Source organism: Mercenaria mercenaria, chromosome 7 (genome assembly GCF_021730395.1).
Source record: "Mercenaria mercenaria strain notata chromosome 7, MADL_Memer_1, whole genome shotgun sequence".
In the NCBI taxonomy this organism is placed as follows: Eukaryota; Metazoa; Mollusca; class Bivalvia; order Venerida; family Veneridae; genus Mercenaria; species Mercenaria mercenaria.
The window spans coordinates 18,901,638-18,928,830 of NC_069367.1; the positions used below are offsets into that span (position 1 = coordinate 18,901,638).

At 38.1% G+C, this 27,193-nt stretch overlaps 1 protein-coding gene across 3 annotated transcripts in view; it reads left to right on the top strand.

The window, feature by feature from the left end:
* The window catches only part of LOC123554806 (FUN14 domain-containing protein 1A-like), a 90,374-nt gene that overhangs the window by 14,101 nt on the left and 49,080 nt on the right, over positions 1–27,193 (top strand). For all 3 annotated transcript variants that reach the window (XM_045345155.2, XM_045345160.2, XM_053547719.1), the window contains exon 2: positions 16,500–16,665. In XM_045345155.2, coding sequence (XP_045201090.1) covers positions 16,520–16,665 — 146 coding nt within the window. In that variant the 5' untranslated portion in view covers positions 16,500–16,519. The remainder of the gene's footprint in view (positions 1–16,499; positions 16,666–27,193) is intronic.

Genomic DNA, 27,193 nt, shown 5'->3' on the forward strand with positions numbered 1-27,193 from the left:
TATCGATAGACCACGTTCAGGTAGACCGCGTGTAACGTCTATAGACGACGCCATGAACGCTACGCAAACAATTGCGTTTTGGAGCACAATCGTTACGGTGGAGGTGGAGTAATAGTGTGGGCAGCAATCAACCATAGGTTTAAGTCCCAACTCGTCGTTTGCCAAGGTAATCTCACAGCCAGGCGTTACATTGACCAGATATTACGTCATGTAGTTGTCCCTTTATTCCGTCAACGTCAAGGATTAATCTATCAGCACGACAACGCGCGACCTCACGTTGCACGCGTCACCAGGGACTTTCTACAGGCTAGAAACATTAATGTTTTACCTTGGCCGGCGTGTTCACCGGACTGCAATCCGATTGAACACGCGTGGGATTATCTCGGACGGCGGTTACGCCAACGTCAACCCCAGCCAGCAAACGTCCGGGAACAAGTAGCAGCGCTGCACCAGGAGTGGGCCAGAATCCCACGATATCTGTTACGCAACTGGTGCGGCTCTATGAGGCGTCGCCTTGCTGCTGTGGTTGCTAGCAGAGGTGGCCACACGCGCTACTGATTTTTCTAATGCAATTTCTCCGAATGGGCTATTAAAATTCAAGATTTAAGCTTAATGCGACAATGAAATGATTTCTTATTGACCATAAATTCTTGTAAAGCATCTAATTTGCGAATGGAATTGTTCTTTTCTAATTTTGAATCACGATTAACGAAAAATTGTATACCGAGTTTGAATGAGGCGTTTCTTTATCTCGTCAATGTATTTTCGTGTCAGCAGTCATGTTCAAATGTTATGGAATGGTAAACAACATGTTCTAGATCTACAACCAAATGAAAATACATGCTTCAGAGCTTGAATCTATTTTGTTTCTGTAGGCCAGCGGCCTTTTCTGAAATAGTTGAGTATATATTTTTCATTCGAGTTCTTAATATTTCATCGATGTGTTCAGCATCCAAAAAGAAAGGATGTTAATGTTAAACAGCAACAGGCTAATAACGATTCTGCAAGGCTATTCCTACGGGACTGTAAGAATAGCCACTTCCATAGCTAAATCTAGCTAGAAGTACTTAGCCTCAGGTTACCAATTATCAACCAAATATTATAACTTTCTTGATTAATTATTTGATATTGGAGCATAAGAGGTTGCAGGTAGCTATGTACAATGTAGACCTCAATGCATCATGAAAATAGAAAAACCTTATATATTGTGCTGCTGTGTAATTGTGAGTAAATGTACAAAATCCAGGGCTAGAAAGAGGAAGCCCATGCCTCCACCCCCCCTCTCCCCTCCTCAGTTTGCTGAGAAGTGACCTATACTCATCAAAGTTGCATCCAACTATTTTGGCAAAGGATTAATATTTTCTCAAAATTGAGACCCAAAAGTGCACCAGAGGCCTCCATTTCATACCTATATTTCAAAATTGTTAAAGGAATTGAATTCCACACAGAACTCAGGATTGCCATGGCAACTGAAAGGAAAAAGTTAAAAAATCTTCTTGTCCAAAACTGCAAGGCATAGAGCCTTGATATTTGGTGTGTGACATCATCGAATGGTCCTCTATGAACATTGTTCAATTATGCCCGTGTTGAAAAGAGGCCCCAACCTGAGGGTCCGAAGTTTTACAATAGACTTGTATAGGAAAAAAACCTTTAAAAATCTTCTTGTCTGAAACCACAAAACCTGGGCCTTCCATATTTGGTATGTAGCATTGCCTTGTGATCCTCTACCAAGACTTTTCAAATTATTACCCTGGGGTGAAAAGAGGCCCCGCTCCGGGGATCCCAAAATTTACAAAGACTTGTATTGGGAAAAAACTAAAAATCTTCTTGTCTGAAACTGCAAGGCCTAGGCTTTTTAGCTCACCTGTCACATAGTGACAAGGTGAGCTTTTGTGATCACACTTCGTCCGTCGTCAGTATATCCTTGCGTCCATGCGTCAACAGTTTCTTGTCTGCACGATAGTGGTTTCATTTATGATTTTATTTTAACCAAACTTGCATACAACTTGTATCACCATAAGATCTCGGTTCCTTTCTTGAACTGGCCAGATCCCATTATTGGTTCCAGAGTTATGGCCCCTGAAAGGGCCAAAATTAGCTATTTTGACTTTGTCTGCACAATAGCAGCTTTATTTATGATTTGATTTTAACCAAAGTGGCACACAACTTATATAAGATTTTGGTTCCTTTCTTAAACTGGCCAGATTCCATTATGGGTTCCAGAGTGATGGCCCCTGAAAGGGCTAGAATTAGCTTTTTTGAACTTGTCTGCACAATAGCAGCTTCATTTATGATTTGAATTTAATCAAACTTGCACAAAACTTGTGTCACCATAAGATCTTGGTTCCTTTCTTGAACCGGCCAGATCCCATAATGGGTTCCAGAGTTATGGCCCCTGAAAGGGCCAAAATTAGCTATTTTGATCTTGTCTGCACAATAGCAGCTTCATTTATGATTTGATTTTAACCAAACTTGCACACAACTTGTATGACCACAAGATCTTGGTTCCTTTTTAAAACTGGCCAGATTCCATCATGGGTTCCAGAGTTATGGCCCCTTAAAGGTCCAAAATTGGCTATTTTGGCTTTTGCAGCCATATAGAGACTTCATTTATGGTTTTATTTGATACAAACTTCTAAAATATCTTCAACAACAATAAATCTTGGATTCCATGACAAATCAGATCCAATCGTAGGTTCCAGAGTTATTTTATATCTGATTACCTCCCCTGATTGTAATCAAAATGGATTTATCAGTAAGTACTTATAGGACTTATTTGAAATTTCATTATTGTCATTAGTTGGACTGAGCCAATCAGGGTAGATAACTGTGGACTGATTTTATGTCAAATTACCTCCCTTTATTTCAAATTAAAATGGGTATATCTCCATAAGTAATGAAGATCAGAAATTTCATTTATGTCAACAGATTTATTTGGCAGATCCTTCTTTTGTTCACTTACAATAATTAAAAGGTGAGTTATTGTGATCGCCCTATGTCCGTCGTCCGTTGTCCGTCCGTCCGTCGTCAACAATTTGACTGTTAACACTCTAGAGGTCACAATTTTGGCCTAATCTTAATGAAACTTGGTCAGAATGTTACCCTCAATAAAATCTTGGAGGAATTCGATATTGGGCCATCTGGGGTCAAAAACAAGGTCACCAGGTCAAGTCAAAGGAAAAGCTTGTTAACACTCTAGAGGTCACAATTTTGGCCCAATCTTAATGAAACATGGTCAGAATGTTACCTTCAATAAAATCTTGGACAAATTTGATATTGGGTCATCTGTGGTCAAAAACTAGGTCACCAGGTCAGATCAAAGGAAAAGCTTGTTAACACTCTAGAGGTCGCAATTTTGGCCCAATCTTAATGAAACTTGGTCAGAATTTATGACCATATCTTCATGAAACATGGTCAGAATGTTAATCATGATGATCTCAAAGTCTAGTTTGAATCTGGGTCATGTAGGGTCAAAAACTAGGTCACCAGGTCAAATCAAAGGAAAAGCTAGTTAACACTCTAGACGCCACATTTATGACCATCTTTTAAAGAAACTTGGTCAGAATGTTAATCTTGATGATCTAAAGGTCAAGTTCAAATCTGGGTCTGGCGGGGTCAGAAACTAGGTCACTAGGTCAGATCAAAGGAAAAGCATGTTAACACTCTAGAGGCCACATATATGACTGTATCTTCATGAAACTTAATTGGAATGTTAATCTTGATGATCTTTAGGTAAAGTTCGAATCTGGGTCATGTGGGGTCTAAGATTAGGTCACCGGGTCAAATCAGATGAAAAGTTAGTTAACACTTTAGAGGCCACATTTATGACCATATCTTAATGAAACTATCTTGATGATCTTTAGGTCAATAGGTCAGGTGAGCGATACAGGGCCTTCATGGCCCTCTTGTTTTAATTACTTACCTTTTACGTTACTATAAATAGCTTATTTTTAGTAACTTTTTTATTATTGGCCGTAGAGAAAAACCGAGACCACTTTTCTGTGATACAACATGGATGGTACCTCCAATTTTTAGGTGTATTTTGACATATCTGTACGTTGTAAGAATTTTTTTTTTCTTTTTGGTTAAATTTCTTCCCTTTGTTGTTCCTGTCCTTTGGACTTAGATATTTTTTCTGAGGACCTTCTTGTCCTCGAGTGCAATGATAACAGGTGAGCGATATATAGGGCCATCATGGCCCTCTTGTTTCTATTAGAATTGTTGATTGAAGAACTTTTATTTATATTTACATTGAATATATACAGTGAAACACCGCTCGCTCGAGCATCGATTATTCGAGCACCTGGGCTCGCTCGAGCAATTCATGTGGTCCCGGCCGATTTCCTTCTATTTTCTATGTGAAATTACCATGGCTGGGTTGAGCAGCAATAACTCGATCACACGAGCAGGACACCTGGTCCCTGTGTATTAATTTACTCTTTGTTGCTTCTGGCAAACTCGAGCAAAGATGTCAAAAATTTTCACACCTTAGACGGTCAGAATGTATCGGCCGTACGCCATGAGAGTTGCGTTGTCTATTCCCTGACTATCTTAAATGTTTGTTTGTCGGTATATTTGATCTGATAATGATATTAATTATTGATGAAAGGTTGCAAAAAGTTTCATTGATAAAATATTGATCAATTACTCTTTCTTTAAGATTAAATTAAGTATGTATTATTATTACATCTTTTCTGCTGGATCAAGAAGATAATTACGAGATCTTAATATTTGTTGTTTGCATGCAACTAAAGGAAATAATATAGCTTTTTAGCTCACCAGAGCCAAAGGCTCAGGGTGAGCTATTAGGATCACTCATCGTCCGTCGTCCTGTGTCCGTCGTCCGTCCATAAACTTTTACGTTAAACGACATCTCCTCATAAACCGCTAGGCCAATTTCATCCAAACTTAACAGGAATGTTCCTTGGGTGAAGCTCTACAAAAATTGTTCAAAGAATTGAATTCCATGCAAAACTCTGATTGCCATGGCAACCGAAAGGAAAAACTTTAAAAATCTTCTTCTCAAAAACCAGAAGCCTAGAGCTTAGATATTTGGTGTGAAGCATTGCCAAGTGGACCTCTACCAAGTTTATTCAAATCATGACCCTGGGGTCAAAATTGACCCCTCCCCAGGGGTCACTTGATTTTACATAGGAAAATCTTAAAAAATCCTCTTCTCAAAAACCAGAAGCCCTAGAGCTTAGATATTTGACATGTAGCATTGCTTAGTGGACCTCTACTAAAGTTGTTCAAATCATGACCACGGGGTCAAAATTGACCCCGCCCCAGGGGTCACTTGATTTTACATAGATTTCTATAGGAAAATCTTCAAAAATTTAAAACAAATAAACCAGAAGGCCTAGAACTTAGATATTTGACATGTAGCATTGCCTAGTGGACCTCTACAAAATTTGTTCAAATCATGACCCCCGGGGTCAAAATTGACCCCGCCCCAAGGGTCACTTGATTTTACATAGGAAAATCTTCAACAATTTTCTAAAAATAAACCAGAAGGCCTAGAGCTTAGATATTTGACATGTAGCATTGCCTAGTGGACCTCTACAAAATTGTTCAAATCATGACCCCCTGGGGTCAAAATTCACCCTGCCCCAAGGGTCACTTGATTTTACATAGGAAAATCTTCAAAATTTTTCTAAAAATAAACCAGAAGGCCTAGAGCTTAGATATTTCACATGTAGCATTGCCTAGTGAACCTCTACAAAATTTGTTCAAACTTGACCCCCCCCCCCCTCCCCCAGGGTCAAATTGACCCATCCCCCGGGGTTACTTGATTGTACATAGGGAAATCTTCATAAATTTGCTAAAAATAAACCAGAAGGCCTAGAGGTTAGATATTTGACATGTAGCATTGCCTAGTGGACCTCTACAAAATTTGTTCAAATCATGACCCCCGGGGTAAAATTGGCCCCGCCCCAGGGGTCACTTGATTTTACATAGAAAAATCTTCAAAATTTTCTAAAAATAAACCAGAAGGCCTAGAGCTCTACAAAATTTGTTCAAATCATGACCCACAGGGTCAGAATTGACCCCGGCCCAGGTGTCACTTGATTTTACATAGGAAAATCTTCAAAAATTAAAAAAAAAAATAAACCAGAAGGCCTAGAGCTTAGATATTTGACATGTAGCATTGCCTAGTGGATCTCTACAAAATTTGTTCAAATCATGACCCCTGGGGTCAAATTTGACCCTGCCCCAGGGGTCACTTGATTTTACATAGGAAAATCTTCAAAAATTTTCTAAAAATAAACCAGAAGGCCTAGAGCTTAGATATTTGACCTGTAGCATTGCCTAGTGAACCTCTACAAAATTCGTTCAAATCATGACCCCCGGGGTCAAAATTGACCCCGCCCCAGGGGTCACTTGATTTTACATAGGAAAATCTTCAAAAAAATTCTAAAAATAAACCAGAAGGCCTAGATCTTAGATATTTGACCTGTAGCATTGCCTAGTAGACTTCAACAAAACTTGTTCAAATCATGACCCCCGGCCCCATGGGGTTACTTGATTGTACATAGAAAAATCTTCAAAATTTTCTAAAAATAAACCAGAAGGCCTAGAGCTTAGATATTTGACATGTAGCCTTGCCTAGTGGACCTCTACAAAATTTGTTCAAATCTTGACCCCCCCCCAGGGTCAAATTGACCCAGCCCCAGGGGTTACTTGATTGTTCATAGGGAAAACTTCATAAATTTGCTAAATATAAAGCAGGAGGCCTAGATCTTAGATATTTGATATGTAACATTGCCTAGTAGACTTCTACAAACCTTGTTCAAATCATGACCCCTGGGATAAAATTGACCCCGCCCCAGGGGTTACTTGATTGTACGTCAGAAAATCTTCCAAAAATTTTCTTAAAATCATCAGTTTGACATTTGAAACATGTAGCTCGTATTTCTCAGGTGAGCGATCCAGGGTCATCATGACCCTCTTGTTCATAAAATTTAGACAATGATTATGATATGCACTTGCTGATAAATAAAAATAAAACTCTTCAATGTCCTTTGTCTGTTGGTCAATGTTTGGGTCGCTCGATACCATGGATAACTCGGGTACTTTGCTCATCCCCTTGCGACCTCGAGCGAGCGGTGTTTCACTGTAATACAAAGATAATCCCAGTTTGATAAGCCAATTGAATGTTCAGAGTCTCATTTTTAGCTCACCTGAGCACGAAGTGCTCAAAGGTGAGCTTTTGTGATCACCCTGTGTCCATCGTCCGTCAGTCGTCAACAATTTGACTGTTAACACTCTAGAGGTCACAATTTTGGCCCAAACTTAATGAAACTTGGTCAGAATGTTACCCTCAATATAATCTTGGACGAGTTCGATGGTGGGTCATCTGGGGTCAAAAACTAGGTCACCAGGTCAGATCAAAGGAAAAGCTTGTTAACACTCTAGAGGTCACAATTTTGGCTCAATCTTAATGCAGGGTTTTTTCTAGCTGATTTGGGAACATAGCCTATACCCTCAAAATTGGGAATTTTGATGCGTATTGGGAAATATTTAGTCCCATAGCATATAGTAAGGATGTGTATAAGCACTTTCTCATACACTTGTTTTACAATTGTACAACCTCTTTAACATACTTCCATTACAAAATTGTCCATAATTTGGTCAATGTTTGTCGATTTTGGTGAATTTTTTTTCAGAATGTAGATTGGGAATTTTTGCAGTCATTTTGGGAAAAATACTTATTTTTTGGCATTGGGAATATAGCCGAATAACGGCTATAAAAACGGCCGGAAAAAAAAAACCCTGTAATGAAACTTGGTCAGAATGTTACCCTCAATAAAATCTTGGACGAGTTTGATATTGGGTCATCTGGGGTCAAAAACTAGGTCACCAGGTCAAATCAAAGGAAAAGCTTATTAACACTTTAGAGGCCACAATTTTGGTCCAATCTTAATGAAACTTGGTCAGAATGTTACCCTCAATAAAATCTTGGACGAGTTCGATATTGGGTCATCTGGGGTTAAAAACTAGGTCACCAGGTCAAATCAAAGGAAAAGCTTGTTAACACTCTATAGGTCACAATTTGGGCCCAATCTTAATGAAACTTGGTCAGACTGTTACCCTCAATAAAATCTTGGACGAGTTTGATATTGGGTCATCTGTGGTCAAAAACTAGGTCACCAGGTCAAATCAAAGGAAAAGTTTGTTAACACTGTAGAGGCCAGATTTATGACTGTATCTTCATGAAACTTGGTCAGAATGTTAATCTTGATGATCTATAGGTCAAGTTCAAATCTGGGTCAGGTGGGGTGAAAAACTAGGTCACTAGGTCAAATCAAAGGAAAAGCTTGTTAACACTCTAGAGGCCACATTTATGACTTTATCTTCATGAAATTTGGTCAGAATGTTAATATTAATGATTTCAAGGTCCAGTTTGAATCTGGGTCATGTAGGATCAAAAACTAGGTCACCAGGTCAAATCAAAGGAAAAGCTAGTTTACACTGTAGAGGCCACACTTATGACCATATCTTAATGAAACTTGGTCTATGTGTTAATCTTGATTATCTGTAGGTCAAGTTCAAATCTGGGTCAGGTGGGGTCAAAAACTAGTTCACTAGGTCAAATCAAAGGAAAAGCTTGTTAACACTCTAGAGGCCGCATTTATGACTGTATCTTCATGAAACATAGTCAGAATGTTAATCTTGATGATCTTTAGGTCAAGTTCGAATCTGGGTCATGTAGGCTCAAAAACTAGGTCACTGGGTCAAATCAAAGGAAAAGCTATTAACACTTTGGAGGCCACAATTATGACCATGTTTTAATGAAACTTGGTCAGAATGTTAATCTTGATGATCTTGAGGTCAATAGGTCAGGTGAGCAATACAGGGCCTTCATGGCCCTCTTGTTAGCTCAACGGAGCACAAAGTGTTCAAGGTGAGCTTTTGTGACCGCCCTTTGTCTGGCGTCTGTCGTCGTCAGCCGTCGTCAAGAATTTTGACTGTTAACACTCTAGAGGTCACAATTTTAGCCCAATCTTAATGAAACTTGGTCAGAGTGTTACCCTCAATAAAATCTTGGACGAGTTCGATATTGGGTAATCTGGGGTCAAAAACTAGGTCACTAGGTCAGATCAAAGGAAAAGCTTGTTAACAATCTGGAGGTCACAATTTTGGCCCAGTCTTAATGAAACTTAGTCAGAATGTTACCCTCAATAAAATCTTGGACAATTTCGTTATTGGGTCATGTGGGGTCAACAACTAGGTCACCAGATCAGATCAAAGGAAAAAGTTTGTTAACACTGTAGAGGCCACATTTATGACTGTATCTTCATGCAATTTGGTCAGAATGTTAATCGTGATGATCTTTAGGTCAAGTTCAAATCTGGGTTAGGTTGGATCAAAAACTAGGTCACCAGGTCAAATCAATGGAAAAGCTAGTTAACACTCTATAAGCCACATCTGTCACTTTATCTTAATGAAAGTTGGTTAGAATGTCAATCTTGGTGATCTTTAGGTCAGTTTTGAATCGGGGTCGGGTGGTGTCAAAAACTAGGTCATCGCGTCAAATCAAAGGAGAAGCTTGTTAACACTCTAGAAGCCACATTTATGATTGTTTCTTCATAAATCTTGGTCAGAATGTTAACCTTATGATCTTTAGGTCAAGTGTAAATCTGGGTCAGGTGGGGTCAAAAACTAGGTCACCAGTTTAAATCAAAGGAAAAGCTAGTTAACACTCTAGAGGTCACATTTATAACCGTATCTTAATGAAACTTGGTCAGATTGTTAATCTTTAAGGTCTTTAGGTCAGATCTTCAATCTGGATCAGGTGGGGTCAAAAATTAGGTCACCAGGTGAAATAAAAGGTCAAGCTTGTTAACAGACCTAAATTTAAGTCTGGAACTCATGGGAATTGATCAGGTTGTTTGTCTTGATGACCTCTAGGTCAGGTTCGAATCTTGGTCATGTGGGGTCAAAAACTAAGTCACCCGGTCAAATCAAAGGTAAAGCTTGTTAACAATCTAGAGGTCAAATTTATTACTGTATCTTAATGAAACTTGGTCAGAATGTTAATCTTGACGGTCTTTAGGCCAGGTTTGAATCTGGGTCATGTGGTGTGAAAAACTAGATCACCAGGTCAAATCAAATGTAAGTCTAGTTAACACTTTATAAGCCACATTTATGACTGTATGTTAATGAAATTTGGTCAGAATGTTAATCTTGATGATTTTTAGGTCATGTTGAAATCTGCTTCAGGTGGGGTCAAAAACTAGGTCTCCAGGTCAAATCAAAGGAAAAGCTTGTTATCACTCAGGAGGCCACATTTATGACTGTATCTTCATAAAACATGGTCAGAATATTAATCTTGATGATCTTTAGGTCCACTTTAAATCTGGGTCAAGCGGGGTCAGAAACTAGGTCACCAGGTCAAATCAGAAGTAGAGCTTGTTAGCTCATCTGATTTTTTGAAAAAAAGTGATGAGTTATTGTCATCACTTGAGCGGTTGTCGGCGTCAGCGTCGGCGTCTGCGTCGGCGTTGCCTGGTTAAGTTTTATGTTTAGGTCAGCTTTTCTCCTAAACTATCAAAGCTATTGCTTTGAAACTTGGAATACTTGTTCACCATCATAAGCTGACCCTGTATAGCAAGAAACATAACTCCATCTTGCTTTTTGCAAGATTTATGGCCCCTTTTGTACTTAGAAAATATCAGATTTCTTGGTTAAGTTTTATGTTTAGGTCAACTTTTCTCCTAAACTATCAAAGCTTTTGCTTTGAAACTTGGAATACTTGTTCACCATCATAAGCAGAACCTGTACATCAAGAAACATAACTCCATCTTGCTTTTTGCAAGATTTATTGCCCCTTTTGGACTTAGAAAATCAGTTTTCTTGGTTAAGTTTTATGTTTAGGTCAGCTTTTATCCTAAACTATCAAAGCTATTCCTTTAAAACTTGCAACACTTGTTCACCATCATAAGCTGACCCTGTACAGCAAGCAACATAACTCCATCCTGGTTTTTGCAATAATTATTGCCCCTTTTGGACTTAGAAAAATCATTTTCTTGGTTGAATATTATGTTTGTCAACTTTTCTCATAAACAATCAAAGCTATTGCTTTAAAACTTGCAACAGTTTTTCACCATCATAAGTGGACACTGTACATCAAGAAACATAACTCTATCCTGCTTTTTGCAAGAGTGATGGCCCTTTTTAGACTTAGAAAATCATGGGTAGGACAATATTTCTATTATACAAAAAAAATCAGATGAGCATCAGCACCCGCAAGGCGGTGCTCTTGTTAACACTCTAGAAGGCACATTTATGACTGTATCTTCACAAAACTTGGTCAGAATGTTAATCTTGATGATCTTTAGGCCAAGTTTAAATCTTGGTTATGTGGTTTCAAAAACTAGGTCACTAGGTCAAATTAAAGGAAAAACTAGTTAGCACTCTACTATAGAGGCCACATTTATGACCATATCTTAATGAAACTTGGTCTGTATGTTAATCTTGATGATCTTCAGGTCAATAGTCAGGTGGGCGATACAGGGCCTTCATGGCCCTCTTGTTTCTATATTCAGAAAATAAGCATCTGTATAGTAACTAAGTTTTAAAATCACATGTGAAAAAAAATATCTATGTTATAAAAGTCATGATAGAAACTACATAGGTTTTCTAAAGTGAAAATATTCTGTCTCACAAAATAACCAAAATTCAAATTTTCTGTATTCCACCCTGAATATTATCTTTGTCCAGCTGGAATCGGCGTAGACTAATTCTCAGTTTTATGACCCCCTTCGATTCTCAGTTTTATGACCCCCATCAAAGAAGGAGGATTATATTGTTTTGCAGATGTTGGTCAGTCCGTCTGTCCGTCTGTTTGTCGTTCAGTATTTGAAATCGGTATCCGGGTAATAACTCGAGAACGCTTTGGCCTAGGATCATGAAAATTGATAGGGAGGTTGGTCATGACCAGCAGATGATCACTTTTGATTTTGAGGTCAGTAGGTCCAAGGGTCAAGGTCACAGTGACCAGGAACAGTTAAACGGTTTCCGGGTAATAACTCGAGAACGCTTTGGCCTAGGATCATGAAAATTGGTAGGGAGGTTGATCATGACCAGCAGATGATCACTTTTGATTTTGAGGTCAGTAGGTCCAAGGGTCAAGGTCACAGTGACCAAGAACAGTTAAACGGTTTCCGGATGATAACTCAAGAACGCTTGGGCCTAGGATCATTAAACTTAATAGGGAGGTTGATCATGACCAGCAGATGACCCCTTTTGATTTTGAGGTCAGAAGGTCAAAGGTAAAGGTCACAGTGACCAGGAACAGTTTCCGGATGATAAATTTAGAACGTTTGGGCCTAGGATCACAAAACTTAATAGGGAGGTTGATCATGACCCCTATTGATTTTGAGGTCAGTATGTCAAATGCTTTGGTCTAAGATCACATTTGATACAGACGTCAATTATGACTGGTAAATGACCCATAATTATTAGTTTGAGGTCAGTACATCAAACGTCCAGTGCACAGTGACCAAATGATTTCTGTTTCTTGTGCAGTTACTGAATGTATGAAGGGGGGTATTTTGTGTTCTACGAGCTTTTGTCCCTTTGGAGATTGAGCAAAGTCAGAGTCCATGTCAATTAGGCCTGAAGTTTGAAACTTTGTGTCCATTACAACCTGATAGCTGAATTTTTTGTACAGGGTAATCCAGTGTCTTAGAGTTCACTTTTAAATGCTACATTATCAAACATCACAAAAATTTCTAAGTTTTTTTCCACCTATTCGCCACCAGGAAAATTTTCTCAGTCCCTATTTTCCACTAAATGCCACCCAATTTCCACCATGAAAAAAAAGTAAGGTCTACTTTCCACCAATTTCCACCTTTTTGCCACCACAAAGAAAAACTATGTTCAAATTTCCACCTTATGCCACCTAAATGCCACCAAAATATTGTGGCTTTTGGTGGCGAATTTACCACTTGTGTGGAAAGAAGAGTGTAATTACACCAAACGCCAGCTTATGCCACCTGTTTCCACCAATTGCCACCCTTTTTTCATGAAAATAAGTGGCAAACAGTGGCATTAGGTGGCAAATCTAGAGATGGGTGGGGTCAAAAACTAGGTCACTAGGTCAAATCAAGGAAAAACCTTGTGTATGCGATAGAGGCTGTATTTTTCAATTGATCTTCATGAATTTTTGTCAAAATGATTGCCTTGATGAAATCTAGGCCGAGTTCGAAAATGGGTCATCTGGTTTCAAAAACTAGGTCACTAGGTCAAATCAAGGAAAAACCTTGTGATATGCAATAGAGGCTGTATTTTTAAATTGATCTTCATGAGTATTAGTCAGAATGATTACTTTGATGAAATCTAGGCCGAGTTCGAAAATGGGTCATCTGGGGTCAAAAACTAGGTCACTAGGTCAAATGAAAGAAAAACCTTGTGTATGCGATAGAGGCTGTATTTTTCAGCTGATCGTCATGAAATTTAGTCAGAATGATTACCTTGATAAAGTCTAGGCGAAATTCGAAAATGGGTCATCTGGGGTCAAAAACTAGGTCAAATCAAAGAAAAACCTTGTGTATGCGATAGAGGCTGTATTTTTCAATTGATCTTCATGAAATTTGGTCAGAATGATTGCATTGATGAAATCTAGGTCAAGTTTGAATATGGTTCATCTTTGGTCAAAAAGTAGGTCACTAGGTCAACTCAAAGAAAAACCCTGTGTATGCGATAGAAGCTGTTTTTAGCTCATCTGATTTTTTGAAAAAAAATGATGAGTTATTGTCATCACTTGAGCGGTTGTCGGCGTCGGCGTCGGCGTTGCCTGGTTAAGTTTTATGTTTAGGTCAGCTTTTCTCCTAAACTATCAAAGCTATTGCTTTGAAACTTGGAATACTTGTTCACCATCATAAGCTGACCCTGTATAGCAAGAAACATAACTCCATCTTGCTTTTTGCAAGATTTATGGCCCCTTTTGTACTTAGAAAATATCAGATTTCTTGGTTAAGTTTTATGTTTAGGTCAACTTTTCTCCTAAACTATCAAGCAACATAACTCCATCCTGCTTTTTGCAATAATTATTGCCCCTTTTGGACTTAGAAAATCATTTTCTTGGTTGAGTATTATGTTTAAGTCAACTTTTCTCATAAACTATCAAAGCTATTGCTTTAAAACTTGCAACAGTTTTTCACCATCATAAGTGGACACTGTACATCAAGAAACATAACTCTATCCTGCTTTTTGCAAGAATGATGGCCCTTTTTAGACTTAGAAAATCATGGGTAGGACAATATTTCTATTACACAAAAAAAATCAGATGAGCGTCAGCACTCGCAAGGCGGTGCTCTTGTTTTCAATTGATCTTCATAAAATTTGGTCAGAATGATTGCCTTGATGAAATCTAAGTCAAATTTGAATATGGGTCATCTTTGATCAAAAACTAGGTCACTAGGTCATATCAAATAAAATACTTGTTTAAACTCAAGAGACCACATTTTGGTCCAATTCTAATGAAAATTGGCCAGAATATTTGTTTCCATGAAATCCCTGGGTCAAACATGTTTACACTGTTATGGTGTGTTTCTCAGGTGAGCGACCTAGGGCCATCTTTGCCCTCTTGTTGATTATATTTGTGTATACAAATGTGTATATATTATCATTACAGGATCATATTATACAGGATCTTATCTGTTGTATCCTTATTACCAATCCCAGTGTCCAAATACAACCTAAAGCTCTACCGAACCAAATATAAAAGCTAGTATGGCGATACTTGGCTTGTAGGTAGGTGGCGATGAGATGATGTGAAGAGCACAAGAACCAGGTCTGTAGGTCAAAGGTCAAGGTGACAAATTGAGCTCAAAGGTCAAATTTGTCCATCTTATTTCCTGTCCGGAGCATAACTCATTAACCATTCAAGGTATTGACTTCAAACTTGACTTCAAACTTGACAAAAACCCGCCCGCTTAGCTCAGTAGGTAGAGCGTCGGTCTGCGGATCGCAGGGTCGTGAGTTCGATCCTCGGGCGGGGCGTATGTTCTCCGTGACTATTTGATAAACGACATTGTGTCTGAAATCATTAGTCCTCCACCTCTGATTCATGTGGGGAAGTTGGCAGTTACTTGCGGAGAACAGGTTTGTACTGGTACAGAATTCAGGAACACTGGTTAGGTTAACTGCCTGCCGTTACATGACTGAAAAACTGTTGAAATACGGCGTTAAACCCAAAACAAAAAAACAAAAAAATCAAACTTGACAAATAGGTAGGTGGTGATGAAGTGATTAGCAGAGTGCATGAATCAGGGTGGCAGGTCAGAGATCAAGGTCAAAGCAAGGTCAAATTTTCGCATCATATTTCTTGTCCCTTCTTTGTGGACTTACAATTTTTAACCAGGTTTTCAAAAAAGTGGTTATTAGAATGGCAAATGTCATTGGGTGGGAGGTGTCAATTTTTGGTTTCAGTTAGGAGTGACCGATTCAAATGAAACTTAGCATATAGGTAGCTTGCATAGGGATGAAATTTGGGATTGCATATGAGGTCGCTAGATTCAAGGTCAATGTTACTGTTGCTAAAAATAGAAAAAACAGTTTTCCATCAAATTTGCATTGTTGTATTGGAATTAAACTTTGCCTATAAGTAGTTTATAGAAAAACCAAGGTTGGAATTGTACATGGAGTCAACTTCAAAGTCAACATAACTTAATTTATCTTCATACTCAGAAAATTCCACAGTGGCGCATTTATCTAGAGCATTGGTCTCAAAGCTTCTTTTTATGCTGTGGAACGGATGGGAAGTGGTTAAAACCCCACTGAGATCTTTTTTTTTTTTTTTTGAGATTTAAAGGTCAACTTAAATGCCATTGGGTCAAGGTCATGGTCACAATTACTAGAAATAGTTTTCTTACTGTGATCATCAAAAAGACAAAAAGATGGTTTCTGGTTTATGATTTTCACAAAACTTGATGTACAGCAAGCTTTTCTGAAGGATATTTGGGATCACTGTTGATAAAAATAGAATAATGGCCTTCACTCAATATCTTTAGTATGGGTGCATCTGTTGTCAGCAAACAAACTTGGTGTGTAGATAGCTTTAATCAAACACAAACGTTGGGAGTGTATTTGGGGGGGTCACTCGGGTCAGGGTCAAGGTCACTGTAACTAAAAATAGAAAAATGGTTTCTGCTCATTAGCTCTAGTATGGAATGAGATAACTTAATAAAACCTGCTGAGTTTAAAATTGTCTCGGGTTGTGGTTCAAAATCACACTGAGCGCCTAATTTTGTTTTTTGTTCAATTGGTTCAAATAGTGGCTGCTACAATTAGATGTTGAAAAACCTTGAAATGACTTCTTCTCATGGACTGATAGATGGATCTTCCTCAGACTTGGTCTGTAGCATCATCAAAATTTCCTCTCCCAACTTTGTTCAAATTTGGGCGCTGGGCTCCTTGTATGGGTCACCAGAGCTAAAAAATATAAAATACTTGATACTCATTCTAAAATTGGCAATATGTTGTATTCATAGATCACAGTTTGTATTGAGGGATGGCAGATGAGGAAGAAGATTTTGAAGTCTTAGATCTGAGTACGGCTGCTTATAGACGGAATAGAGGATATATACAACAACTTTTTGGTGATATTTCCAAGCAATCTGCAGCAAAACAAGTAGTCATAGGGGGAGCTGCTGGATGGTAACAACTGTCTTCAGTCTCTTCATGGATTTAATTGTATTTTAGATAGGCTATAGGGAAAGTTGTCACAACTACACTGGATAATGACGTTAATGTGTTTGTCTAGTACTATTTTATTAGCTCACCTATCACATAATGACAAGGTGAGCTTTTGTGATCGCCCTTTGTCTGTTGTCATCCATTGTCCATACAATAGAGACCACATTTTGCAATCAATTTTAATCAAACTTGCACACAACTTCTATTGGCATAATATCTTGGTTCCTTTCCAAATTTTTGCAAGATCCCATCATGGGTTTCAGAGTTATGGCCCCTTAAAGGGCCAAAATTTGCTATTTTGGCAGTTCCTTTCGAAAACTGGCCAGATCCCATCATGGGTTCCAAAGTTACGGCCATTTAAAAGGCCAAAATTTGCTATTTGGCTTTTGCAGCCATATAGAGACTTCATTATGCCCCCCTTCGAAGAAGGAGGGGTATATTGTTTTGCAGATGTCTGTCTGTCGGTCGGTCTGTCTGTCGGAATGTAGACCAATCTGTTTCCGGATGATAACTCAAGAACACTTTCGCCAAGGATCATGAAAGTTGATAGGGAGGTTGGTCATCACCAGCAGATGACCCCTATTGATTTTGAGGTCTGTATGTCAAAGGTCAAGGTCACAGTGACCCTAAATAGTAAAACGGTTTCTGGATGATAACTCAAGAACACTTGGGCCTAGGATCATGAATGTTGACAGGGAGGTTGGTCATCACCAGCAGATGACCCCTAATGATTTTGAGGTCAGTATGTTAAAGGTCAAGGTCACAATGACCCTGAACAGTAAAACGGTTTCCGGATGATAACTCAAGAATGCTTAGGCCTTTCACATTTCTGTAGCTACAGCCTTCAAATTTGGACCACATGCATAGGTTTGTTTACCGAAAAAAACTTTGACCTTGTTATTGACCTAGTGACCTACTTTCACATTTTTGAAGGTACAGGCTTCAAATTTGGACCACATGCATAGTTTTTTGTTCCAAAATAAAATGTGACCTTGATTTTGACCTAGTGACCTACTTTCACATTTCTCAAGCTACAGCCTTCAAATTTGAACCACAAGCATAGTTTTGTGTACCGAAATGAATTTTGATCTTGAGATTGACCTAGTGACCTACTTTCACATTTCTGAAGCTACAGGCTTCAAATTTGGACCGCATGCATATTTTTGTGTTCTGAATTGATATTTGACATTGATTTTTATCTATTACCTACTTTCACATTTCTCAAGCTACAGTCTCCAAATTTGAAGCATATGCATAGTTCTACCTACCGAAATGAACTTTGACCTTGAAATTGATCTAGTGACCGGCTTTCACATTTCTCAAGCCACAGCTTTCAAATTTGGACCACATACACATCGTTTTGTACCGAAATGAAATTTGACCTTGATTTTGACCTTGAGCTAATCTTGAAATTTGGAACATTCAAAAATGGCTCAGTGGATGGCGCCAAGATCACTCTGTAATCTCTCGTTAGGTTAATAGGTTAAAGGTCAAGGTCAGATTAAACCAGAATGGTAGAACTTTTGTTTACAGTGAGCATATAATTTCTGTTCCTTGTGCAATTACTGAATGCATCAAGGGGGGCATTTCGTGTTCGACGAGCTCTTGTTACTAAATGCATTTGATTCAGACTTGAAGTAGTTGTTCCAGATCATCACCCACATTATATGACACAAGGTACATAACTCTTGCATCAATATTTTATGAATTATGCCCCCTATTTGCTTAGAATTATACTTATATGGTGTTTTGATACACTTTATCTTTATCTTTACCTCTCTTATTACTTAATATTTTTGACACAGACTCTAGCTATTGTGCAATATCTTCATCCACCATTGGAGTCATAAAACACTCCAGTGACAGCTCCAGTTTCCTCAGATGTGCCCTGCTTCACTATCCAGCACCGAAATAGTCGAGCACGCTGTCTCCTGTGACAGCTCTTGTCTCCTTTTCTCTGTACTTACATGATGGATTTGCTTTAAACTTAAAATAGTCATTCTTCGTCATCACCCACATCATACGGCACAAGGGCCATAACTCTCACACAAATATTTCATGAATTATCCCCCCTTTTTTATTAGCCAAAGGCCCAGGGTGAGCTATTGTGATCGCCCACCGTCCGTCTGGCGTCCATTGTCCGTCCACACTTTCCTTTAAACAACATCTCTTCCTAAACCACCAGTTCAATTTTGATGAAACTTCACAAGAATGATCCTTGGACGGCCCCCTTCCAAAATTATTCAAAGAATTGAATTCCACACAGAACTCTGACATGGTAACCGAAAGGAAAAACTTAAAAAATCTTCTTGTCCAAAACCACAAGGCGTAGAGCCTCGATATTTGGCATGTGACATCATCTAATGGTTCTCTATGAAGATTGTTCAAATTATGCCCCTGGGGTGAAAAGAGGCCTCGCCCCGGGGGTCCCAAGTTTTACATAGACATACGGTATATAAGAAAAAACTTTAAAAAATCTTTTTGTCTGAAACTCCAAGGCCTAGGCTTTTGATATTTGGTATGTTGCATTGCATAGTGGTCCTTAACCAAAATCTTCTTGTCTGAAACCACAAGACCTAGGCCTTTGATATTTGGTATGTAGCATTGCCTTGTGGTCCTCTACTAGGTTTATTCAAAATATGCCCTCTGGGGTGAAAAATGGCCCCGCCCCAGGGGTACCAAGTTTTGCATAGACTTATATAAGAAAAAACTTTTAAAAAATCTTTTTGTCTGAAACTCCAAGGCCTAGGCTTTTGATATTTGGTATGTTGCATTGCATAGTGGTTCTTTACCAAGATTATTTAAATTATGCCCATGAGGTGAAAAGAGGCCTCATCCAGGGGGTCCCAAGTTTTACATAGACTTACATAGGAAAAAACAAATAAAAATCTTCTTGTCTGAAAGTTCAAGGCTTAAGCCTTTGATATTTGGTATGTAGCATTTTCTAGTGGTTCTTTAACAAGATTGTTCAAATTATGCCCCTGGGGTGAAAAGAGGGCCCGCCCTGGGGGTCACTTGTATATGAGTTATATACTAGGAAAAAATACTGCAAAAGTTATCTGATCATATTTCCTTGATTGTTTAATTATAATTACCTGATGACCCCAAGTAATTAGGGGTTACTTGACTGTGACCTTGACCTACTGACCTATTTTTTTGTTAGCTCACCTGAGCCAAAGGCTCTTGGTGAGCTTTTGTGACCTCTCAATGTCCGTCATCAGTCTTCCATCGTCCGTCTGTCCATTTTCTAAAAAATCTTCTTGAAAACCACTGGGCAGAATTAGACCAAACTTCACAGGAATGATCCTTTGGTAGTCCCCTTTCAAAATTGTTCAAAGAATTCAATTCTATGCAGAACTTTTGTTGCCATGGCAACCAAAATGAAAATTTTTAAAAATCTTCTTGTCAAAAACCGCAAGGCGTAGAGCCTTGATATTTGGCATGTGACATCATCTTATGGTCCTCCATCAAGATTGTTCAAATTGTGCCCCTGGGGTGAAAAGAGGCCCCGCCCTGGGGGTCACAAGTTTTACATAGACTTATATAGTAAAAAACTTTAAAAATCTTCTTGTTTAAAACCACATGACCTAGGCCTTTGATATTTTGTATGAAGCATTGCCTTGTGGTCCTCTACCAAAATTGTTCAAATTATGCCCCTGGGTTGAAAAGAGGCCCTGCCCCGGGGGTCTCATGTTTTACATAGACTTATATAGGAAAAAAACTTTAAAAATCCTCTTGCCTGAAACTGCAAGGCCTAGGCTTTTGATATTAAGTATGTTGCCTTTCCTAGTGTTTCTCTACCAAAATTTTTCAAAGTATGGCTTTAGGGTGAAAAGAGGCCCTGCCCTGGGGGTACCAAGTTTAACATAGACATGTAGGAAAAAAATTAAAGATCTTCTTGTCTGAAAGTTCAAGGCCGAGGCATTTGATATTTGGTTTGTAACATTGCCTGGTTGATCTCTAACAAGTTTGTTCAAATTATGCCCCCCAGGGGTGAAAAGAGGCCCTGCCCTGTGGGTCACATGTTATAATTATGAGTTATGTAGGAAAAATGACTTAAAAAATTATCAGCTCATATTTCCTAGACTGTTTAATTATAATTACCTGATAACTCAAGCGATTAGGGATCACTTGACTGTGACCTTGACCTACTGACCTACTTTCTTGCTTTTCAAGATACAGCCTTTAAATTTTGATGAAATGTACAATTTTGCACACCAATCTTAAAACTGTCTTTCAGTGACCATGAATGTGACCTACTGACCTACTTTCTAATATTTTAGCATCAGTTTGCCATTTGAAACATGTTACTCAGGTGATCGATTCAGGGTCATCATGACCCTCTTGTTGTTTAAGATACCATACATGCCATATCTCCCGCCGGGAGACTTTTTCTCCCGTATTTTCAGTACATCTTCCGGTCTCCTGCCGGGACATGAAAACCTCCTGTAAAAAAATAAATTCAGAAAAAAAGTCCTCTGTCGAAAAATCGTATCTCGGACCCAATGTAGACCTTTAGAAAACACTTGAAATTCAATATCGAGTAGCCCAGAAATACTCTTCAAACATAATTTTGATAGTTGTCTATAATCCCTAGCTTGTTTATGGAGAGATACACGCCTGAGGCATTAATTATCTTTCCACCTACTGTCACCATCTGCAAACAATTAACCATTTAATCTTACCCATAGGCAATTGTAAACATGTGCATCGGCCAATGTGCATTCGAGATTTTAGACTGATTTAATAACATCAAAGTCGCTGATCCGTAGTTTTAAAAACAATATGTAAACCAGTCTTAAAATTACGTCATTTTACCGCCACCTGCCAAAGTGTACTTTCGTTTACGCTGACCTCAGTATTTATCGAGCCATCAGAAGATGAGACAGGTTAGTGCTAATACCGAGTTTATGCTTCTCAATTTAAATACTTGCACACCATGCAAAAAATCAACCACGATTTAACAAAAATTGGCGAGTTAATGTCAGACTACACAGAATTTCGGACAAACATGAATTCGGATAAGTGAATTTTATGAAATAAATTGCAATTCATACTGCCCAAAGAATTGACTGCCATTCCTTTGTGATATTGTCATGTTGCAGTAATTAATGGGAGAAGATTTCCCAATTTAAGTATATGTAGTTTTAATCTAAATATGGACAATCCAGCAAAAGAATGACTTTCATTTTTGTTTTAACACTTTCATTTCTGAAAAGAAATGAGTGCCCTTAAAAGACTGTTTTGACTTGATATCTCCGCAATCATTCAAGTATTGTATGCTTAAACATGTCAAAAAGATCACTCTCTCCAGATGCAGAAGCATCAACACATAAAGCAAAAACAAAGTTCCTGGTTCAATCTTTCATGGAATTCTGAATTTTCTTGGATTAATTTAAGTGCTGTAAGTAATAATCATGCATTCTGTACCAGGGGTGTAAAATTCTTTTTCATACCACTCGCCCTGCAGGACTAGTAGCTAGTAAAATCTACTCGCCCTTAGTGGACAGTCACTCGCCCTAATAATTGACATTTTTATGCCCCCGAAGGGAGGCATATAGTTTTTGAACCGTCTCAGTCTGTCGGTCTGTCGGTCTGTCAGTCTGTCCGCAATTTTCGTGTCTGGTCCATATCTTTGTCATCGATGGATGGATTTTCAAATAACTTGGCATGAATGTGTACCACAGTAAGACGACGTGTCGCGCGAAAGACCCAGGTCCGTAGCTCAAAGGTCAAGGTCACACTTAGACGTTAAAGGTCATTTTTCATGATAGTGCATTCGTGTCCGGTCCATATCTTTGTCATCCATGGATGGATTTTCAAATAACTTGGCATAAATGTGTACCACAGTAAGACGACTTGTCGTGCGCAAGACCCAGGTCCGTAGCTCAAAGGTCAAGGTCACACTTAGACGTTAAAGGTCATATTTCAACATAGTGCATTGATGGGCGTGTCCGGTCCATATCTTTGTCATTCATGCTTGGATTTTAAAAATATTGGGCATGGATGTGTACCACAGTAAGACAACGTGTCGCGCGCAAGACCCAGGTCCGTAGGTCAAAGGTCCTAAACTCTAACATTGGCCATAACTATTCATTCAAAGTGCCATCGGGGGCATGTGTCATCCTATGGAGACAGCTCTTGTTAATACTGTCACGTTTTATGGAAGGAGTATTATGTACAACACAAGCAAATTTCAAACATAACCACATAGCTCGTACACTACGTTTCCTTTTTGATTATTCATTTTTGAGTCGGCTAAACGCTGTCAAGCGTTTGACGAGTCCTTGCTATCGCACGATTTCTCATTCTTAAATGGCCTCACAACACAGCGAAGTGATGTAGTTCCATTGGATTGTCTCTAATTTCAAAGAGTTCATTGATCGAATGAAGTTCATTTATGTCAATCCTATTTGCTATGACCAATATACGATGTAATCTGTCATATTTATGACTTGTAATTGTGCAATACTCGAATAAAGCCACATATTTTCTTCCGCGGTAACTCATTAAGCATAAACACGCATAACGATTCTGCGGGATTTGGTAATACATTTGCGCATATGATTATGGTGACGAATTTTATGCCCTTTTGTCACAAAATAGCAAATATGATGTTCACAAATTCAAATAAAAACTGCATATTAACTTATAAGCCAAATTATCCATTTGTTACCCTGTCCGTTTCAAAAAATAATCTTTAAAATCATTGCGCAAATAACAAATTTATTGTGCTGTGCATTTTATGAATTGCGCAGACTTACAAAGCTTGCGTAACATCCAGCGAAAGACAATTCGCGGATGAATCCTAACTTTATTCTGGACACTTCTCGGCGAACACGCGTGACCTGTTTATAACAATTCTTCTACGACTTTACGTGGGTTGAATTCTGTAGTCAGTAAACGGATAAATTATCGGAAGAAGAAGCTCTTACTGGTTTGTTTAGTTACTACTGATATTAAAAATGATATCAATTCTTATTTTTCGAGAAATAAACAAATCGGCGAAACATTAAATTGTATTTTCTTGTAGTTTTTGAAATCGAAAGTAGATCGTCTATGTTAGAGTGCTTTGACGAAACAAAACAATTTTTTTTATGAAATGATTTAAACAATTTCACCGTAAACTTCAATGTCAGATACTGCCAATTGCTGCTAAACCGTCTTCATATCATCACAATTTGTAAAACATATTGTTGAAACTGGAGATTTTGGCATTATGAAAGAAAGTGTAATAATATCCGGATATAATATTTTGGGTAAATATCGAGCTGTGTTATGAAATTTAAACATTAAAGTAGCAGACATGATAGAAATTATTGTAACAGAAATGATTCTAGAATTTATTTTTATAATACATACATAGAATCAATATCAGACTTATATTCTAGTGCTGAGGCATGACCTGAAAGTAAAAATATGAAGTGACAGTCATTCATACTTTGAATATTGTAATACTAAAAAGAATCTAGGTAATATTTAGAAATTGAAACATAAAATTTTCAGTTAGAAATCGCACCAAAGGCTGTATCAAGGGTCTACATTTTCAAAATTTCCTTGTGGTGATACCCCAAACCATATTTGCAGAAGGGGGTATCCTCCCACACCCTCCCCCATATTGCCACTTTAGTCTTTACAGTTTGATACATTTGCCCTTTTACCACCTGCCACAATGCCCATTTCAAAATCTGACTGCAGTTCAAAGCGGGAAGGAACACCCCTCCCCACACCCACCCTGCTACCGACCACGTAGAAATGGCTCAAACATTTTTCAGCCCAGTCTGGGCCTGTCTGTCTACATGAATCAAAACGGATAATTGAAAGTACATAGACTTGGGGACTACTGACATGGTTTTGAAGGGTTAACAGGTCTGAAATAGAATAAATGATGGTTTTTAAACTAAAAAAGAACTGCATTTATTAATATTGGTTATCTTTTCCGAAATTGGTAGCTAGTCCGAGTAACTTCTCTTAGTTTCGAATGCGCAATTTTCCTGTCAGTGTAAACATTCATGACACTATATATTGACACTCAGCAACATTTACATATCTTTAAACGCAAAAGTAAGTATACTTTAAATTCACATCCCTTATAATATGATTGAACAATACCTAGCGTGTGACACGGTTATTGCCAGGCCCCTTATCTGTAAAATATCTGAACAGTTCTTTCGTCCATCCGTTACAAATTGTATGTGGCAATCCGCGCTATAAAATTTCAATATATAAATTTTCGTATTCAAATTTTATCATGTGCGAATATATACCAGCCGATAATTGCCTGTTTTAGTAATGCCGGAGGCAAGTGTTTACTGGAAAAATGTTTATAGTCATGTGCAGTATCTTAGTGTCACCTGTCAAATTGTAGTTTGTACTTTCAACATTTTTATTTTTGCGAACCACTCTTCAATTTTAGAGAAATATATTGGGTTTAAATACTTGTATAATGTCAATCAAAGTTTTACTAGGCATAGATTGAATGTCCATTTCATCTATTGTAACAAAATCTCTGTTCAGTTGGGGAAAAAAACTAAAACCAAACTGAAACTGGTAGACTTTACTACCAGTACATCAATCATTAGCCGACTCTCAGGCCCTTCAGGCCTTTGATTGTTACGCTTAAATTTCCTTTTCACACCAGACATTTCCTTTCACTAATTTTGTCAACTCCACCATCAAGTTGCTCTCCATAACTGCATCGATAGTAAAAATAATCACAGTCTAACCCCTACCGTAGTTTCCCAAAGTGTCAGGAAAGTATTAAACATCAGTTATTTTCATTTTCTCAAAACTTATTTCCCAAAAAATAATTATTTTGAAAAGTGCCCTAAAAATATGGACACAATAAACATCATCCACCTACCCGTCTTGAAAGCGAAAAAAAAGTTGACGATCATCGGTAATTATTCTGTTGATAAACTAAGTAATTGGCCTGTTTTCATCATCAATTAACATCCTCTCAAAGAGCTAAAAGAAGTGTGTCGGTATCATGACCTCTGAAGTGGAGATCAAAGCGGTATTGTTGCACGAGATTGTCATGGCATTACGTCATATTACAGTTTGCCCTCAAGGAATTTACATTATCGTTTGAGAAGAATATTTTATAAAAAAATACATGTACAAAGATTCATTTAAAGCTTATTAAAAACCGCAACAACATCATTTTGTTTTATTTTAAAACCACATTTCTATTTACGTCCACGAGGTCACGTACCCTATTCCGCCGCACAAACAGAAACCTTTTTACCAAAAAAAAAAAAAATTCGTTTTACTCAATGTATTTAAATTACTGCCGCTTTTTCATTATTTAAGATTTTTTAATTCTGTTTTTTGTTCCTTCTTGTCAGAAGTCCGAATTTTATGCCCATAGTAATTAAGATCGCGCTGTTAGAAATTTAACAAATGATTATATGAAAATTCGACCGTTTTCATACAAATTTGCTTACGTTTCCGTCGATATTTTATTAAAATCTTAGTAGAATTCATATTGTATTACTTCTCAAGCGATGTTGAAAAACTGAAACGATAATGTTAAAAAATGAATGCACTACGCGCGTTTTTTTGTGTACGTGTCGATAAACAAAAGTGACGGAGATGTAAATTTGATATTACGATAGGTTGCACGTGCTCTCGGAATGGAAAATTACCGGCATGACGTTTTGATATCTTTACGATTCGCGGGTAAATTCCGGTCAATCAAAGTAGCAACTGAACTATCTCAAAATTTGTTGACGTTCAAGATGTAATTTCTGAATTTCATTAAAGCTACGACGTAAAAACCACTCGCCCGATCGGTCAAGTATACAGCGAGATCCACTCATCCTATCCAGACTTAAACTCGCCAATGCGAGCGGGCGAGTGGAATTTTACACCCCTGTGTACACAACTGTTGGCTCCACTCATCAATTCAATATAGAAAACTTGATGATTTTTTCATGAAAACGGCTATTTAGCGCGTAAAAATGAGCGAATAAAAGTCTCCCTTATTTTTACCCAAATCTCCCTTATAAAAAGCCCTGTTGAGGCAAATCTCCCTTATTGACCATCTGAAAATATGGCATGTATGAGATACAGCCTTGAAATTTTGATGTATACAGTTTTGCACACCGATCATAACAGCATAGAAATTCGGACCACGTCAATAACTTTTGATAAAGATTTCAATACTCATCTTTAATGTTCTTAGCCCTGACCTGCTGACCTGCTTTCTTATTTTTGAAGCTACAGCAAAGAGATTTGTATAATGTTTTTAGCTCACCAGAGCCAAAGGCTCAGGGTGAGCTATTAGGATCACTCACCGTCCGGCGTCCGTTGTCCGTAAACTTTTACTTTAAACAACATCTCCTCATAAACCGCTACGCCAATTTCATCCAAACTTCACAGGAATGTTCCTTGAGTGAAGCTCTACAAAAATTGTTCAAAGAATTGAATTCCATGCTGAACTATGGTTGCCATGGCAACCGAAAGGAAAAACTTTAAAAATCTTCTT